This window comes from Narcine bancroftii, chromosome 7 (genome assembly GCF_036971445.1).
Source record: "Narcine bancroftii isolate sNarBan1 chromosome 7, sNarBan1.hap1, whole genome shotgun sequence".
Classification (NCBI taxonomy): domain Eukaryota; kingdom Metazoa; phylum Chordata; class Chondrichthyes; order Torpediniformes; family Narcinidae; genus Narcine; species Narcine bancroftii.
This window is the reverse complement of record NC_091475.1, coordinates 170,854,224-170,873,670: the sequence shown is the minus strand read 5'-3', so window position 1 is coordinate 170,873,670 and position 19,447 is coordinate 170,854,224. Positions and strand designations below refer to the sequence as shown.

Below are 19,447 nucleotides of genomic sequence, written 5' to 3'. Positions count from 1 at the left end.
CCTGATGATGCCTCCTTCTGAGCAATTATCCCACAGAGGGGAAGCAGCCACTCACTTGGCGGCGAACGGTTCTGCCTGGCAGCAAGGCGAGGTCTGCAGCCCACGTGCACATCCCACCCATGCATTCAAACTTTGCTGACCAACTCGAGCAAAAGGGGGTTCTCAAGTCACTCACTGTGCTGGAAAGCCATATTTCCTATGCATGTGCACACAGGAAAAAACACACGGGGACAACTTTACAAAAACAACCGGAACTAATACAAAGCCAAGGCAGCAGTTTTCAGCTCTGATTTCAAATTCGGTACCATCATTATCAGAGGAGGGAGGAGGGCAGCCATCTTACTGCACCACGAGGTCAGTGCGATCTTACCTACGTAGGTCGACTCAGGATGGAGGGGGCCATTCAAGGGAAGAAAACGACATCTCCAGCAACCTGGCATCACTGGTCCTCAACCAGAACAGACCTCACCACCTCAGCAACTTGATGGTGACGGTGAACGTAAACGGACATTTGACCAAGTACCTGATTGACACAGGCTCCACAGAAAGTTTCATAGACGCACTGTCTGTGCAAAAATATAACGTACAAATGTATCCATCTAATTAATCCTACCGTCCCAGTCCCATTTGGCGCATGTACAGAAACATTGTATACTTCATCTGTCATTTGAGGGGGGGAATTTTGTAAATTTCACATGTACATTTTAGATGAATTGTATGTTCCAGTATTGTTGGGTCTGGATTTCCTGTGTCATCTTAAAAGCATGACCTTGTAGTTTTCTGGTTCTCCTTCCACATAACTATTCGGAACGGAGGGCCCTCAAAACCAGGTCCCACTTGCAGCCCCTCCATGCTGAACATTGACCCCCCCACCCCCCCACCTCTGTTCCCAAACCTGTCTGCCAACTGTAAGCCTCTCGCCACCAGAGCAGGAGGTACAGTGCAGCAGACAGTGAGTTTATAAAGACGGAGACCCAGCACCTGCTGGACGAGGGGATTTTCAGCCCAGCACCAGCCTGTGGAGAGCACAAGTGGTGGTAGTAAAGGGGTAAACAAGTCCAGGCAAGTAATTGACTATAGCTAAACTTAACCGATACACACTCCTGGGTGCATACCCTCTCCTTCGCATTTCGGATATGGTGAACGAAATCGTGCAGTATTGGCTCTATTCAACCACCGACCTGAAAGCTGCCTATCACCAGCTGCCAATCCGTTCCAACCACCGCCCGTTCATGGCATTTGAGGCTAACGGTTGACTCTATCAGTTCCGGAGGTTCCTTTCGGTATTACCAATGGGGTGTCTATTTTCCAGCAGCAGAGGGACAGGATGGAGGACGAGTACGGGTTGAAGGCTACCTTCCCCTACCTCGCCAATGTCACCATCTGTGGCCACACTGTGGAAGACCATGATGCCAATCTCCAGAGCTTTCTCCATGTGGTGAGAGCCCTGAATCTCACTTACAATTCCGACAAATGTGTATTGAGGACTACATGACTATCCTTGGCTATGTGGTGGAGAATGGCATCATTGGCCTTGATCCTGATAGATGTGCCCCCATTAGAGCTTCCCCTCCCCGGGACCAAAAAAGGCTTTGAGGAGATTCCTGGGGTTTTTCTCATATTACGCCCAGTGGGTCCCTCAATACGCCAACAAGGTTCGTCCCCTCTTAAAGGCCACCACTCCCCCCCTTTTGGCAGAAGCCCAGATGGCTTTTAATACCTCCAAAGTTACAGTGCAAAAGCCGCCATGCACGCGATAGATGAGAATGTACCTTTCTGATCAAATGTGCCTCCTGTTAAATCTCCTGATACCGAAGACCATGAATATTTTAAGGAGGTGCCTTGGCTTTTCTTACTATGCAATAAAGTCCACCTCCTTCCTATTAGCGTCTGAAGCCCAAGCGGCTATATTAGGAGCTATATCGCAAAGGCCACCAGGCATGCAGTGGACGGGAATGCACTGTTCCAAGTGGAGAGCGATGCCTCTGATGTGGCTCTGGCTGCTACCCTTAACCAGGCAGGTAGGCCGGTTGCCTTTTTTTCCTGCACCCTCTAAGGCCACGAGCTTCGAAACCCATCAGTGGAGAAAGAGGCCCAAGCCACTGTAGAGACCATCAGGCACTGGCGACATTACCTGGCCAGCAGGAAATTTACACTGCTCACCGACCAGCGATCGGTGGCATTTATGTTTAATAACACAAAAAGAGGTAAAATAAAGAATGACAAGATTGCGAGGTGGAGGATCGAACTCTCCACCTATAATTACGAAATAGCAGACAAGCCAGGTACTCTCAATGAGCCTCCAGATGCTCTGTCAAGAAGAAGCTGTGCCTTCTACACACAGCAGCCAGTTGTGGTCACTGCACGATGAGCTTTGCCACCCGGGCCTCACTCACATGGCTCATTTTGTTAAGGCATGCAACCTGCCCTACTCCGTTGAGGCCATCAGGGAGATGACCAGATCCTGCCAGGTCTGCGCTGAGTGCAAGTCGCACTTCTTACGCCCCAACAAAACACATCTGATAAAGGCATCCCGACGCTTTGAATTACTCAGTGTCGATTTCAAGGATTCCCTCTCTTCCACCAACAGAAATGTGTACTTTCTCAACAGCATCAAGTATTCTCATTTTCTGTTTGCCATCCCCTGCTGAGACATGACCACCTCCACAGTCATCAGGGCCTTGCACTCTATTTTCACCCTGTTTGGGTATCTCAGCTCTATCTATAACGTCCGGGGCTCATCATTTATGAGCGAAGAGCTACCCCAGTACCTGCTAGTAAGGGGCATTGCCTCAAGCAGGGCGACTAGCTACAATCTCCAGGGGAATGGACAAGTTGAAAAAGAGAACGCGACTATATGGAAGGTCGTGAAATTGGCTCTCTGGTCTAGAAGCCTTCCAGACTCATGATGGCAAGAAGACCTACCCACGGTGCTCCACTCCATAAGGTCGCTTCTCTGCACTGCACTCCTCATGAGCTAATACTCACTTTCCAGAGGAAATCCATGTCTGGGACCACCTTCCTGACTTGGCTAATGGCACCGAGGCTGGTCCTGCTAAGAAAGCACGTGAGGAGGAGTAAGACAGACCCTCTGCTCGAGAAGGTGTCAACCCAATGTATACCTACGTGGCACACCCTGACGGCAGAGAAGGACACTGTCTCGATCAAGGATCTAGCATCTGCTGGAACTGAGAATCCAACGCCTCAAACAAGCCAGGAACCACTAAGTACCCCGCCCAGGGTTCAGGATGACACAGCTCAGGAAGTGGACCAATCCACTCCACGACCTGAGCCAGAGCCCTCCAGACCCAGTAACCCAGCACCACCAGGGGTCCAGGAAGCCCAAAGTCCTCCAGTACCGAGGCGCTCCACCAGAATAAATCAACCTCCTGACAGACTCAACTTGTAAATATTTGTAAACTATTAGTTTATTTTTTAAATGTAAGGTCTCTGTTTTTCACCGCAGGCTCTCTTCTGAAGGAAAGGGTGAATGCAGGGAACTGGAATTCACTGTCCATGTGTTGTTCAGATGGCTGGCTCCTCCCTCACCTACCCCAATATAAACCCTGGTTTTCCTGCCTTACCTCAGATTCACCTGAGGACTGTCGAGTCCACTGGCCATTGATTGTAAGCTATTAAAAGCGTGTTTGTCCTCTCAAGTTTCTGAGTGAATCAATCGCGTGACACAGACTTCTTTTGTCTTCTTTCAAGTTGTGGCGCCTGGTCTCCGATTTAATACGTTGACCCTGGGTTTTTATTTCAGCCCCCAAATGCTGAGTATTTTCGGCAATTTCTATATTTATTTCGCGAAAAATGCCTCTTAATATTATCGTGCTCTGTGAGAACACCTTCGGAAAGACTGCAAGGGGGCACGAGTCTTTCAAGATACCGTCTGCTGGAACCTTCACCAGGCGGGCAGGTCACTCCTCCTGCCGTCAGGCGCCGTGGAGCGAGAGGCGCTACCCGAATGCAAATCGTGATTATCCGGTTCGGCTCTTGCAGTGATCCGTTCCAGATTTTCCTTTCATTCCGACGCGAGGCTCTCGTTCCCCGCAGCCGCCGGGGTTTCCGCATCGCCCCCAGTCGCGGCCAAGGATGTTGAGCCGAAGCGGGTGGGCTTGAAGCTGGGGCTGGGCTGTGCGGGTTCGGCAATGCCGCGGCGGCGCTTCCCGTGGCCGTGGGCGGTGTTTGTGCGCTTAGTCCTGGTGCTGGGTGGCTCTGAGGGGGAACCAGGGCAAGAGGAAGTCAGTGCAGGGAGAAGTTTGGTTTGGGGGCCGGGTCTGCGGGCAGATGTTGTGCTGCCGGTTCGATATTTCTATATTCAGGCAGTTCGCAGCACGGGAGAAAATATCACCTCATCCCCCGGTATGTAACTTCACTCCTTCTTCACTTCCAGATGACCCACGATTTTGTTTTTAGGATTGAACTTTGAAAACTCTATATTCAGTTGATTTCGTTCAAGTTTCGTTATCCAGTTCATATTTGATGAGTATTTTCGTTAGTGTTTCTTTTTAAACCTTGTGGTACGAAAATTGAACAGATCCCCCACATCAAATTAAAGGGAACTGCGAGGAATAACAAACATCTGGGAATTGTTGACATCAACTTTCCGTGCTTATGTCTTCGTGTAAGTTAAAAGCCACTCTAGATGTCTTCTATTTTTCCAGTTCTAAGTATATTTATGATGCAAAACGACAAGAAAACCCCATTTCCCTATCCTTTGTGTGAAGTTAAACAAAGAAAGAAAAAACCCCATTGTCAGTGGAACACACAGACATGATATTACCACTTACATATTCCATATATTCTTTACACAGGTCTGCTGGCTAGCCAGAAGTGATCACATGGATGTATATTTTCTGTTAAGTCTTGTCATCCAGGCCAAGGAAGACCGGTCATTTCAAAATTCTGTATTCTTTTTCTTGTGGGAAGTTATAAATTGTGTTGTGGAAAACCAAAATTATTCATTTGTGTGTTTTTTTTTAAAAATTCAGGCAGTAACACATTCAGTGTGGCAGTCAAGGTCCTAAACTCCAGAGAACATGTTCGCCGTTACGTCCCAACTCCCTTGGATCGAAATGATGGGACGTTTCTAATGAGGTATCGAATGTATGGAAGTGCCATAGAGGGGCTAAAGATTGAAGTATTTCATCAAGGTCAACATGTAGGCCAGTCCCCATATATTTTAAAAGGTAAACCTAAATTTTTTTTTAAAAAAAGGGGAGTTACGAGTTGCTGAGCAATATTGAAAACAAAGGCGGTGCTAAGGATTAAAAGTTGCTCGAATAAACCGGTCGGTCCCAAGGACTTGAGGAGATCTGCTAAAGTTATTGAGTGAAGTAAGCTGGAAAGGGTGGAGGCTCTGGTCACGTTCGAGGTGTGGCAGTCACAATTCTGGAGGAATTTTTAGAGGGTGGGATGAGGATGGTGTTCAGGAAAGTTTGAATCAAACCAAACCGTGAGGAATTTATTTCTTCTCCCCGTGTCTGTGAGGATTTCCTCTGGGTATTCTGGTTTCCTTCCACATCCCAAAGACATACGGGGTTAGTGGGTTAATCGGTCGCATGGATGTATTTGGCAGTGCAGGGTGGTGGGCAGGAGGCTCTTGTTACCATGCTAAAAAAAATGTTTAAATCCAGGATGATGTTGAGCTTCATGTATGGTGGAGCTCCATTGATTCAGATCACAGGAAGATCTGACCACTGCTTTGACTTGCCTTGTGGAAAGAGGTGACTGTCTGAATCATTTGCTGCAGAATAACCACCTTACAAATCTGCTCTTGTAGCCACAGTGTTTATGTACTCGGTCCAGTTTAAGTGCCTAGTTAATTCCAGGATTTTGATGGGTTATTCAATGAAAGTAATGCCAGTGAACTGTAGGCCAGGTAACTACGGGCCAGTGAGTCGGGAAATTATTAGAGAAAATTCTAAGTGACAAGATTCAAATTGTTTGGGAAAGGGAGGAATTGATTTGGAAGAGTCGGCATAGCTTTTTGAGGGGGAATTCCTGTCTCACTACTTGGTGTTTAAATACCCAATGAGACTGATGCAGACACTGTGGTCTGTGTTTTCGATTATAGACTTCACTAAGGCATTTAACAAGGGCCTGCAGTATAGGCTGATGCAATAGGTTGGGGCATGCAGGATCCAACAGCAAGCTGGTTAATTGGATCTACAATTGGCTCGGTGATAGGAGATGAAGGATGGTGGTGGAAGGATATTTTTCTGATTGGGTCTGGATTTTGTATGTCAAAATGGACATTGTATCAAAGTTTGCAGCTAAAATGTTGATGATCTCATGGAAGTCACAGGAGAACAAAAATATACTGGTAAAATGTAAATATTGGAAATGCAACAATGTGAAATGTACTTTGATATGATGAACAAGAGGCAATGTGAACTAAGTACAATTCTAAAGAGTACAGGAAGAGATAATAGGGACTATGAAGTCAATAAATGCTTATCTGAATGAATGGAGTACAAAACACCTTAAACCTGCTTGAACTGTACTGATCGCTATGTAAGATGATGACTTGTACGATACTAAATGATGAATGGAAGATAATTGTGGCCACCAGGCCTGGGGCACTGTTCTGAGGAGCCACTATACCAGTACCAGATGGGGTATATGTCCAGATGGTGTAATACAGTTAAGCAGGCTGAGGTGACTAGCCTCCAGCAAACACCACCATCTGAAGTTCTTCCCCTGATTCACATTGACTTGAGCTATACTCAGGCCATTTATACTCTGTGTCACTGCATCTATCTTCTCTTATTGGTATCTTGGAAAGGTGGAACAAAATGAGGAGCCAGCTTGTTTAGGTCTCACCAATATTAAGCATTTGTGCACAGGTTATTGAGAAATGACAAAACAGCAGTGTGGTCACGCCTTCCATTACTTCACTGTTCATTGAAAGTAGGCTAATAATTGTATTTTTCCTAGTTTTGAAGGAATGTATCTGAGCAACTTGGCAGTTTTTAGGTAATGCTGTTTTTTTTCAGTTATAAATCTGTGGAGGGCTTATGACAGGCATACTGCATTCTTGGGTACTAGCTTTTAGCTGGGATATTATTACCCCATCAGAAGTACCTGGTGGGTTTGTCATTCCTTTCTATTTGAAGGAGTACAATGAATTGGGTTAACACTGTCCTGTGTGATAGTGGGAATTTTGGAAGGAAGACCGCATGATTGTTCATTGGGATCATTGTACTTGATGAATGGCTGTTCCATGGATTCACTTCAGTAATGAATAGTGAAGACCCTCAGCCAGAGCAGATTCTGTGTCACTTCACCCGTGTTTCTTCTTTGTGCATTGTTTATAGAGGAGTACTGATTCAACTGTTTTAGGAGGAAGGTAAATGGTGTTTAGTTGGTGGATAGTTTGTGAACTGATATCATAAGACTTAATTCCATGGAATGCCAACCCTTTATTACCCCATTCACTGTGGAGCCACTGCCTATCATTGGGACAGAATGTAGCCAGCGACTACAATAGAGGGATATGAGATTGTGCGAATCTTTTGAGATTTTTCCTAATTTAGGGATGGATACCTTGATATCCATGAATGTATTGCTTATCATATATTTCTTTTGACCGGGCCAAAGGGTTTTTACAAATGAGAGACATTTATAGTGGTTTTAGGAATTAGAACTTTTATTATGGTCTGGATTTTGTATGCAAGTCATTGTGTTAATATTTGTAGGTGAAATTCAGAAATGTTAATCTTGGTGATTGCTGCCGTTCTCCAATGGCTGCATTCCCTGTAGATCACTGGTTCTCACTCCACTCACATACCACTTTTAAGTATTCCCCATGCCATAGGTGCTCTGGGATTAGTAAGAGATTGCTTAAAGTGGTATGTGGGTGGAAAGAAAAAGGTTTGAAAAGCACCGTTTTAATCGTACCTAATTGACTTGTTATGTACATGGTTTCATAACTCCAAAGGAAATGGGCCAATGACAATTTTTCTCAAGCAAATTATTTCAGTAACAATTGGGTCTAGAGCCGTGATTCTCAACCTTCCCTTCCCACTCACATACCACCTTAAGCAATCCTTTACCAATCACAGAGCACTGATGGCATAGGGATTACTTAAAGTGATATGTAAGTGGAAAGAAAAAGGTTGAGAACCACTGCTATAGATGTTCTCAATAGTGGGGAGTGTTTTGCCTGTGATGCCCTAGGCTATTTTCACTACCTTTTGGAGAGCTTTACATTCAGGGGTATTGGTTTTCCCATACCAGACCATCAGCACACTTTCCTCAACACTTCTGTAGCAATCTAAAGACCTAAATGATTATTTAAACTTCATTGGAAATTAATTCTGAGGCCCATGCTTTGTAAATCTCATAGTTGTTCAATGCAGGTGTTAAAGTCGACCCGCATTGTAATAAAACAAACAGCGGAACCAAAGAGCATACAATCACTACTTCTTTATTGTCATACACTAGCGGAAGTAAAGGGTACAAAGAATGGGTAGACAGTGCCACTCATTTCCTGCACTGAGTTCCTCTCATCCCCTTTTTTTGAATATTTTATTTTTGATTTTCATAGATCCATCAAAAAATTCAAACAACCAACACAATCCCTTTCAACTCATGTAACATAGAGTCTATATTTATCCTCCCCATTCCCCCTACCCTAATACATGGAGTCATATAAATTATACAGATTCCAATACTAGTGGAGTCCACGATCCCTATAGAAACCTAGGAAAAACAGCCAAGTTGACTGAATAACAAAGGTGAGGAATTTAAAAAAAAAATAAAAACAAAACTAAAAATGCATGTCTCCTGCGCCATGATCCATTTCCTTAATTTCACTCATTTCCCTGCTGGGATGGATTATTATAAGGCCCATAATTCGAAATTGGGGGGAATGGTGAAGCTAGTCAAATCTGCGTGCCAATGTATTTCAAATCGAGTTGCCACATTCTAATGAATGTGCCATATTTCTCCATAGATTGTCTGTGACTTTTCTCCAGGGGAATGCAACTCTGCGTTTCCATATTCTATCGTGTGATATTTAATTGGGAGTCAGACTTCCACATTACTGCTATACACTTCCTGGCTACTGCCAAGGTGACCTTCATGAACTGAATTTGATATTTGGACAGTTTTATGACTTGTTTCCCCAATATCTCCCAGAAGTGGAAAATCCACTTTTGTAACTTTTTTAGAATATCCCCCAGGTCTTCCCAGAGGAATCTCACCCGGGTACATAGCCAGGTGTAGTGGACAAAGGTTTACAATCTCCACACTACACCTAAAGCATATTTCTCGCTTTGATTTGTGTAAATTTATCTCTTAAGATGCATTACATATTCCAAACTGAGAGCCTGGCTTCGGGCAGTTTTCCTTGGAGCACAAGTTAGGAAGACTAGTTTTGGAGTGAATTAGGTTATCTGAGGAAATGGAAGAAAAAAGAAGCAAGTGTTTCTGGAGGCAGATGGTTCAGGTACCAGAGTGCACTGATTTAAGAGGAATGGCAAAACCATGCATTGATGGCAAGCATCTTTTTTGAAGCTAACTGTGCCAGAAAGATATGGAAACATTGGAAATGAATTCAATAATAATATTCATAAATAATTTAATAAATATGATTAATTTACTAGGTATGCAGAAAGAATAAGGGAGTGGATAGCAGTGCATAAGGAAAGGCAAGTAAAATGGGTTATTTTGACAACTTCCAGTGCTGCACCAAAGATTCTGTGATTACCTTATTTTAACGCATATAACAAGCACATTATATGTGTATTTTACAAACTATGTACCCCCCCCCCCCCTTGCTATATGTGTGTCAGCACTAAATGAGGATATTTTTGCATTGAAAGAATGTGCACAATTTATAGTAGCTGTGGGAAAGATGCACTGGCAATTAATAGCAAGCGTGGGAATGTTATAGCGAGCATGGGAATATAAAAGTGGCAATAAAAGAATGGGCACAATTTATAGTTGGCTTGGGAAATTTTGATCTTGGGAATATCTTTTTGTACTGAATGCCATGGTGTTCCTATAAACAGGACATTCTAGCTAGGTCACTGCACCTTATCAATGTTAATTGCCCAGACCCATCCTGAGGGAGGAGATTAACATATTAAGTGTTTCTGATTTGAGACAACATTAGAATTAAAATCCTGCTTATCACTGAAGACTGTCTTCAATCTATTTAGATTGATTTCTCTCCAAAGCTTGTTAATATATTGCAGCAGAATATAATCTATATAATGGGCGATTAACAACTCTGGGGGAAGTTGTGGGAGATGAACTGTGGCTGGTATGTGCTTTGTCTCATGTCCCATTTAAATGCAAATTGCTTTTGTCAGTTGGAATTTAGAATTCTACATCTGCACGGTATACATGTGTGTACGTTATACAAAAATATTTTTACACTATTTATGGTTTTCTGCACATTATAATTAGTGAAATATGGTACACGTTTTAACTGTGGGAGGAACAGAATGCAAAATGAAAAATTCAAACCGTGTTTGTGGGATAGGAAAGTATTTGAATGCTGACAATATCATCAAGGATTTTGAAGAGGACAGACGGTTGAATATGGCCATTTTTTTGCACAGAGATTATCAGTAGTTGATATAGATTTTTTGAGATGGGCTGCCAGCAATGACTTCAGGAAGGAAATGGTTATTGCTAGATCTTTGCAAGTGTTATCATCCATCTTATTATTAACCCCTTTTACACTTGCGTCCCACTAAATTAGCCATTCAATGACCTGGTATAGGAATGGAGGGTTGGCTTTTCACACTTGACCACTCTTAACTGGGACACTGAAGGCTTTTACACTTGCAAGGAGCCATCCCCAGCATTAGGATTGTTCTACCTTCTACCGGTGACATCATGATACATTGAGCGATGATTGTCCTGCCCTAAATCCTGATCAATCTATTATGATTTTATATTTGAACAAATTTAATCATGCCCAATTATAACATCACAGTATACATCACAGTATGAGGTCTTCAGCCCCTGTTGTTGTGCCAACTTATATAAAGCTTTATAAGGGACCGTGGGAAAGTGCTAGCAATAAGTAGCAATGGCAGATAATTTTTTAAATAGGATGGGAAAGTTGGTAGCACTTTAGTGCACAATTTATACAGTGTGGGAAAGTTTGTAGTGCTACAGTGTGGGGAAACTAGGTAGCAGTATTGCGTACTATTTATAAATATCGTGGGAGGATAAAAGTGATGGTGGATCTGCACTCCCAGAATTCCATGTGGCAGAGAAAGGGCTGCATGCACAGAGCATTCATGGAGGGGTTTCGCTAGGAAGTCGGGTCTGTCATTGCTTGTTCCCACGGTTTTTATAAATTGTACGCTATAGCTCTACCAATTATTGTCCACTTTTGCTATTTATTGCAATTTATTTCCTCTCTCCATCTTCCCCCCCCCACCCACCCCACTGCGACCCTCCCATGGCAAAGTTTATACCTTCACATTCCTGCACTTATGCAAAAACTTGGGTAATTTCAATCCCAGAATGCATGATTGCAATGCCGGCATCTGCAGATGCTAGGGATTATACTAGGGGTCAAGACCATCAATCCCTGGCATAAGATGATCTCATCTGATGCTGTGATCTGATTTTACTTCCACACTAGATGCTTTTAAGGCCAATTGGCAGTTAATTCCTGGAATCGCTTGCAAGTGTGAAAGGGGCTTTTGATTGCAGAATCTTGTCATTTGCAAAGTAAAGCTGTGTTAATTTTGAAACATTAGTCTTCAAAGCATTTCATGATAGGCAAATTTTGGGGATTGCTCTGTTTAAGACCAAATGGTTATAGAATGGTTTCTTTTTATTGTTTTGTGGAATTAATATTTCAATTCTGGGGGTACATCCAGTAAATAGAGACGTTCAAATCATTAGTTCCTTTGAAGTTCAAAATTCAGATTTATTGACATGCATGGCATCACATATAGCCATGAAATTCTTTTTCTTGCAGGCTAGGCAGAATTTATACTTATTGGTAGTGCAAAAAAAAACTCCAAAAAAGATATGTATACAAAAGGGGGAAATGTAAACAAGAAGGCAGTGCAAACAAACTGTGCAATCATTAATAAATAATGTGTAAAGTAAGAGTCCTTAAATGAGTCTCTGATTGAGTTTACTGTTTAGGACTCTGGTGGTGGGGTGACAACTGTTCCTGAACTGAGTGGTACAAGTCTTGTGGCTGCTATACATCTTTTCTGGATCCTTGATGATTGCTTCTGCTCTCTGACAACTGTGTTCCGTGTGGATTTTTCTGATGGAAAAAGCCTGTGATATTCTTGACTGTGCCCACTACCTTTTTCAGGGCTTTCCACTCCAAGCAATTGGTGCTCCCATACCAAGCCGTGATGCAGCTAGTCAGCTCATTTTCCATGACACATCTGTAGAAGTTTGCCAAGGTTTTTGATGTCATACCAAAGTTCTGAAATTCCTGAGAAATTAGGAGCACTGGTATGTTTTCTTCACGATGACATTCGTGTGTTGTGGGCCGGAAAGGCCCTCTGAGAATGTGACTCCCTGGAATTTAAATTTGCTCACTCTCTTCACCTCTGATCGCCTGATAATTATTGGATTGTACACCTCTGGTTTTCCCCTCCTGAAGTCCACAATCAGCTCTTTGGTTTTGGTGATGTTGATTGAAATGATGCTGTTAGTACATTTTTAAATCTCCCTCCTGTATGCTGATTCATTGTTTCCTTTTAAACAACCTACTGGTATCATCAACAAATTTGAAGATGGTGCTATTGTCATACCAAGTCACACAGTTAAAGTGAGTATAGCAGGGGGCTGAGAATGCAGCTCTGTGATGCTCTAGTACTGATGGAGATTGTGGAAGAAGATTCTGTTGACACCATGGTTAAGTGAAAAGATTTTCTTACCAATCCTCACTGACTGTGGACTTGAACAGGTGGTTTTGCTTTTGAAGACTCGCTGGCAAAGTGTAAATAATTGGATTTTAACTCTGAAATGTTCTGATACATTTTTAATGTTATTGGTCTTCTTGCCACCCCAAACCCGAGAGACCTGTGACTAGAAATGTAGTTTTTTAGGGTTGTCTTCTTGGTAATCTTGTATTTTGAAAAATCTGTTCCAGAATATTGTTGCTGAAATTAGCCTCTTGGCAAATACTTTCAGGGAGTTTATTTTTTAAATGTGGTTAAATGATAAAATATTGCCCCTTGATTTGCTGTATCATGAATTTTACAGGCATATAAATGCACGCAAATGGCAATATATTTGTGAACTGAATATCTTGTAGATGCTTTGAAAATATTTGAACTTTGCATTGTTTAATTTTATTATTTAAATCTATTTAAACAATAATTTTTAGAATCAGGATTTGTTGTCACGATCAAGTCATGAAATTTGTTGGTTTGCAGGAGCATTGTACTCCATACATACATATTATAACCATCTTAGGACATTGTAAAAATAATAAAAATAATAGAGCATGAAAAGTAAGGCAGTGTCTTTGCTTCATTGATTATTCACGAATCTGATGGCAGCAGGGAAGAGGCTTATAATTATAATAATATAATAGTTTATAAATATGTATATAATGCATAGTAATATGTTGTATTCCTGCTTTTGTCATCAGGACCAGTTTATCATGAGTACTGTTACTGCCCAGAAGAGGAACCTGAGAAATGGAAAGCTACTGTATCATGTCCTGCAAAAGAAGAACAAATTTCTAGTGACTTCATTAATTTTCCCAGTATAGATCTTTCACTCCTGCTAGAACAAGTGCCAAACAGATTTGGTGATCGAGGAATTGTTCACTACACCATATTAAACAACCAGATTTACCGACGAACCATGGGGCGGTACACTGACTTCAAAATGTTTTCTGACGAAATGCTTCTTTCTCTAGCAAGAAAAGTATGATAAATTTATAATTGTGGTGTTTCTTTTATTTTGCTGCATTATATTCTGTTACATGATGACATATTTGTTCACTTTTTTTAGGTTCACCTACCCAATGTTGAATTCTATATAAATGTTGGAGATTGGCCATTAGAAACTCGTAAAATAAAAGATAATCCCTTGCCTATCATTTCTTGGTGTGGCTCTGAAGATACTGCAGATATTGTCCTTCCAACATATGATATAACACGCTCTACATTAGAAACACTACGTGGTGTAACAAATGACCTACTTTCCATTCAAGGACAGACTGGTAGGTTTGGTTTATTTATTTTTCTTCATATACTTTTCAATGATTTTTCACAATAAATGTAATGGAGCTGAAAGCCACTCTTTCAGCAGTATTTTATTTGAAAGGAAATTCTCTAAGCAGGAGATTATTACATCTTTGAAAAGAGTTTCATTTGATTGTAGTCTTCTCATTCTCTTTTTCCCATCTTTTGTTTTCTACTTGGAAATGACTCTTGTGCCAAGGTGCAAGAATATCTAAGATACCAAATGTACTTGAGGTATAATCAGAAAATTGTTGTCCCATCCTTGCTAACAGTGCCACCTATTTTCAGCAAACTTTACCAACCTATCTCCAACTTCTCAACCCCTTGAACATTTTCCAAATTTATACCCTTTTTTTTCAGCAACTTCTTTGCAGAAGGATCTCTAATTGGATGCTGTTCTTTCCATAGCCCTGAAATTCTCAAATCACTCACATGACATAGTCCATTGTGATTAAGATGATTGTGGCCTAATCTGTCCTTCTTGACCTCTTCAGTCTTTTATGTCTTTTTGTTTCCAATCCTGTCCTCTGCTGCTGTTATGGGTTAGGAGCACTTTCATCCCATTCCACAACTTGTCCAAACAATCTCAGACAGGATCTATTCAGAACTCTGTGCTCCTGTATTATTGTTTGGAGAGTCCATATTTGGCTTACAACCATTTCTCATCCACATTTAGTTCCTGGTGGTATTGTCCAAAGACGTGATCCCAGATCTTGTGCATCATCTGATGAAAAAAGATGCCACTGCATTTTCACACAGTTCCCAAGATCTTGTCTCAGATTGGAGGGGCTCGGTGGGTCAGAGAAATCATCAGTCAGGATTTTGGGTTTGGACCCAAAATGTTCATTGACCCACTTTGTTCACGCTAGATTTCAACTCTGCAGGTTTTGTGTTTTTCTTGGTGACAAGTTCTGTTTAAACCTTGGGAAAACCACTACCTTTGATGTTGGCCACTGTCACAATATTTGTGCTGTTGCCATGTTTTCTTTCTATGGCCACTGATTTGGGTTGAACCAGAATCTTGATGATAATCCTGAATGAACATTTAATCAAGTTTCCTTCCTGGCTCAAATTGATCATCCATAATTCCGCCAGTCTCAGTGCTGTTGTGGTTTATCTCCTATCGAACTCATCACCTCTGCACACACTAATCTTTCACTTTCTACACTCTTTGAATTGATCAAAAATGAATCTATCCTAAACCATACATCATCCTTCTGTATGCTGAATGTACAATAAATCCTCATTATTTGTGCACAAAGGTTTGGAGTCATAGACCTACAACAATGAAACAGGCCTCTTGTCCCAACTCATCCATTCTGACCCAATTGCTCATTTGAGCAGGTACTCTTTGCCTGTTCTGGGTGGATATCCCTCTAATCCTTTCTTATCAATGGAGCTACAAATGTCCTATTTTCTGTCTTCAACTACCTCACCCCTAAGACTGCCTACCTCCAGTCCAAACATCTTCCGCATCTTTCTCTCAACATAAGTAACTCAGCCTTCCTTCCCAGAATCTTCAAATTTCCTTCTCCTGTCAAATTCTTTGAAATTACACTGGACAACAATTTTTATTCAAAAGATTTGCTTCCTGAAAGAAAATTGGGGATTATGATAGACAAATTCAAGCTAAACACACAGATAATTTCAGATTTGTGGTATCACGTAGAAAATTGGAGAAACATTACATTTTTTTGAATGTTTAATTCCATAATGATGCTGACACATTGCATTAGTTCAACTGACCTAAAAAGATTTGGCCTACTGATTTTTGTTTGTTCTCAGCATCTGCTGCTTCTCATGTCAATGTCCAACAATAGTTGGTCAGCATTGATGGTTTCCAGTTGTCACGATCACAGTGTCCTGGTGAAACCTTTCACCATGTTCATCACCAAGATCAGCGGGGAAAAAGTCCAAGTGTGAATGCAGAAAATGAATTTTCAATGGCATGTTAAAAATATTACAGGAAATCGCAAAAATAGGTCATAGTTCAAAATCCATACGTGATAGGAAAATTTTAAGGCAATTTTCTTGATCAGCAGCTCAAAATCCATAAAATGCACCCAAAAGAGCTCAGGAGGCAAAAATCTTTACTGTCCAGTACTATTTTTATGAATACATTTTATTGTTGTTATTTATCTGTTTGATGCTAGTTTATATCAAATGCGAAATGCCTTAATGTTTCTTGTGAAAGGGAGTCTATGTAAATTGATGGGTTTTTTTTTGGCAAAATTAGTATTGCTAGCTTGTAACTAACTGTAAACACTGGGCATTCCACTACTTACTTCACATTTCTCCACATTATTTAATAAGTTCTGATTACTCCAAAATGGCTCTTGGTCCTTTTAAATAAAATAAATCCAGTATTTTCTTATTTATGCTTGAGAGTATATTATTGCTCTATTCATTGTTCTTTCTCTTTCCCATATTTGGTCTTGGTGATGCCTTTTTACGAACGAGAGGGATAAATTTGGGTATTAGGTAATCAGGGCTTTCTTTTATAAGTTCTAGCTGTTATGTTACAGGATTGTGGAATGGGCTATCTAGGTTTGATGATCTCAAAGACCACGAATAGAATAGTTCATGAAAGTTGTTCACTAAACTGTAAAGAGGCTGACTTTGCTGAGCCTTCTCCCCAGACAAAATGAAAGGTGTTACAATTTTATGCTTGTTAGTCTTGATGACTATAATGAACCTGTGGCCATGAAAATTCTGCTCATCCAATGACAGAAGGTATTTGGGTACTTTATTGTGCTTCTCTTGAGGCTAATTGAAGATTATTTTAATTAAGTAAATAAATAGTAAGTATTGAATATATTCATAATTTTTTTTCTTTCAGATGTAAATGTCTTTTACATGTCATATCCATGGTACACTTTGGGTTATCTGACCTGCAAACAATTGGTTCTCTTGCCCATAGAATTGAGATTTTGATCGCATTGTCATTTGTAGTTAGTGGACACAATACAGAGGGGCATCTGTGACAGGGAATTGACCAGTGAGATTGCAGAATGCCTGCTTATTAGTCTACTATAGGAGTAGGCCACTTGGCCTTTAAAGCTTTCTGTAGCCTTCAGTACAATCATGGTTGATCTTTCATTTTGGTACCCTGTTCCCACAATTTCCCCATATCCCTTGATGCCTTTAGAATTAATAAATACATCTACCTCCTCCTTGAATATATTTAACTACTTGTTTTTCACTTCCTCGGGAATTTCATAGGTTTCCACTCTCTAGATCAGTGGTTCTTAACCTTTTTCTTTCCTCTCACATACCACTTTAAGTATTCCCTATGCTGTAAGTGCTCTGTGATTAATAAGGGATTGCTTAAGGTGGTATGTGAGTGGGAAGAGAAGGTTGAGAATCACTGCTCCAGACCCAATTGTTAATGGAAATATTTTGGTTGAGAAAAATTGTCATTGGCCCATTTCCTTTGGAGTTATGAAACCGTGCACATAATGAGTCAATTAGGTATGATTAAAACAGTGGTTTACAGTGGACTCCTGAACTTCCACATGGTTCCATAAAAAATTGTTGACATTTTGCAGGAATTTTGGGCAAATATTTAATGTTAAATCATGCACAGAAAGCAAAAAAAGAAAATTGGGACAAATGTATCAGTTTAGTTACTTCTTACTTAAAGATTTTAAATCCTGCACAGTTCAGTAATTTAGGTAATTCACTGTTTAAAATTTCTGCATACTTCACTTACTATCAGTTATTTTGTGGGTGATAGCTCACCAATGCCATTTGGATGGGCCACATTTTTCTCAGGCCTGTACCAGACTTCAAAATCACATAAGATTGATGATGTGCTTTTTCTTTCTTTCAAAACACAAGGTCCCTCCTGGAGCAATAAAACACAACAAGCTTTTTGGAGAGGAAGGGACAGCAGCGAGGAGAGGCTTAAACTAGTCAGGATTTCCAGAAATAATCCTGATCTTTTGGATGCTGGAATAACTGCCTATTTCTTTTTTCGTGAAGAAGAAAAAGCTCTTGGAAAAGCCCAACTGATTAGTTTCTTTGACTTCTTTAAGGTATGTTTTTTTTTGTGTGTGGATAAAGAAAATGAATATTCATAGAATCTTCAGAATTCCTTGGCTTAGTAAAAGCAAAAAGAGGGAAGATTCCAATTGTTTTTGGCAAGTTGTAACATAGTATGTTACGGAGATCAGCGATGGGGTCTCAACCTTTTAAAAATTGTATAAATAACTTGTATAATAATATAAATAAAGATGTTGGTACAGTGAAACATGAAGAGGGGACAAAGATGCTATAAATTGGATAAGTGAGTGGGCAAAGATTTGGAAAATGCAGTGAAATAGAGAAAAATTATATTATCCATTTTGGCAGGAAAAGTTATAAAAGTGATAATTAAAATGATGAGTGGAAAAAGAAGCTCTTTGGTGGTCCTCCCAGTTTACCAAAGGAATCACAATTATTTGAAAAAGCTAACAAAATGTTATTGTGTATGTAGAAGGGGAATTGTTTTTAATGTCAATGACAAGCTCCTCTGTTTTGCTGACATTGAGAGGTAGTTGTCCTAACCCCATGCCACGAGATTCTCTTTCCTGTATTTTCCTTCATCAGATCTCAAACACCATTGTTTGAGATCTCATGAAAGTATTGGTCATTGACAGAATTGTAGATGGATTTGGTACTTGTTCACACTGTCATGAGTTTATTAGGGGGCTGAGTATGGTCCTTGCAGGGCTTCCGTGTCAAGGAGTGTTGTGGAGAAGATTTTGCTGGTCCTCACTGATTGCAGTCTGCAGGGCAGGAAGGCGATGACCTAGTTATGGGGGATTTGGAGGGTGCTGAGACCAAGGTCCAAGAATTTGGAAATTTCTTTGTACTGTCTTCAAGCTTGATCAGAACTGCTCCTATTCTGCCAATTCCCACTGCAGACCAATTCAGTTTTGTTTGTTTTTTTAAAATGTCAAATATCTTGGAATATTTGATTCCCAATCTTACAATGAAACCACCTTTTTAAAACAGATTTGATCTTCATAGCCATGAACTTTTATTTGTTTTATTGTCTTGTCTAACCTTACAATTGCAAAGTGCAGTAGAACCCATAATTGAAACTTTTATCATGTTTGCTTGATTTGCATTTGTTCATTCTATCATTGTCATTAAACTGTTGATTTCATTCTGTTCAATATTATGTAAATTGTTGCTTTTCTGCATTTCAATAGCCTATCCCTTTTCAAATCTATAACTTTTCTCTCTATTTCTCTTCA

At 40.7% G+C, this 19,447-nt stretch overlaps 1 protein-coding gene across 4 annotated transcripts in view; it reads left to right on the top strand.

The window, feature by feature from the left end:
* Positions 1–3,563: 3,563 nt before the first annotated feature.
* The window catches only part of poglut3 (protein O-glucosyltransferase 3), a 29,303-nt gene continuing 13,419 nt past the window's right edge, over positions 3,564–19,447 (top strand). Inside the window, exons 1-5 of one of the 4 annotated variants that reach the window (XM_069891296.1) lie at positions 3,564–3,627; positions 4,995–5,192; positions 13,604–13,884; positions 13,972–14,182; positions 18,045–18,241. In XM_069891296.1, the coding sequence (XP_069747397.1) occupies positions 5,096–5,192; positions 13,604–13,884; positions 13,972–14,182; positions 18,045–18,241 (786 nt within the window). In that variant the 5' untranslated portion in view covers positions 3,564–3,627; positions 4,995–5,095. Of the gene's footprint in view, positions 3,628–4,024; positions 4,366–4,403; positions 4,628–4,994; positions 5,193–13,603; positions 13,885–13,971; positions 14,183–18,044; positions 18,242–19,447 lie in introns of those variants that run through there. The other 3 variants (XM_069891295.1, XM_069891293.1, XM_069891294.1) reach the window with 3 other exon arrangements.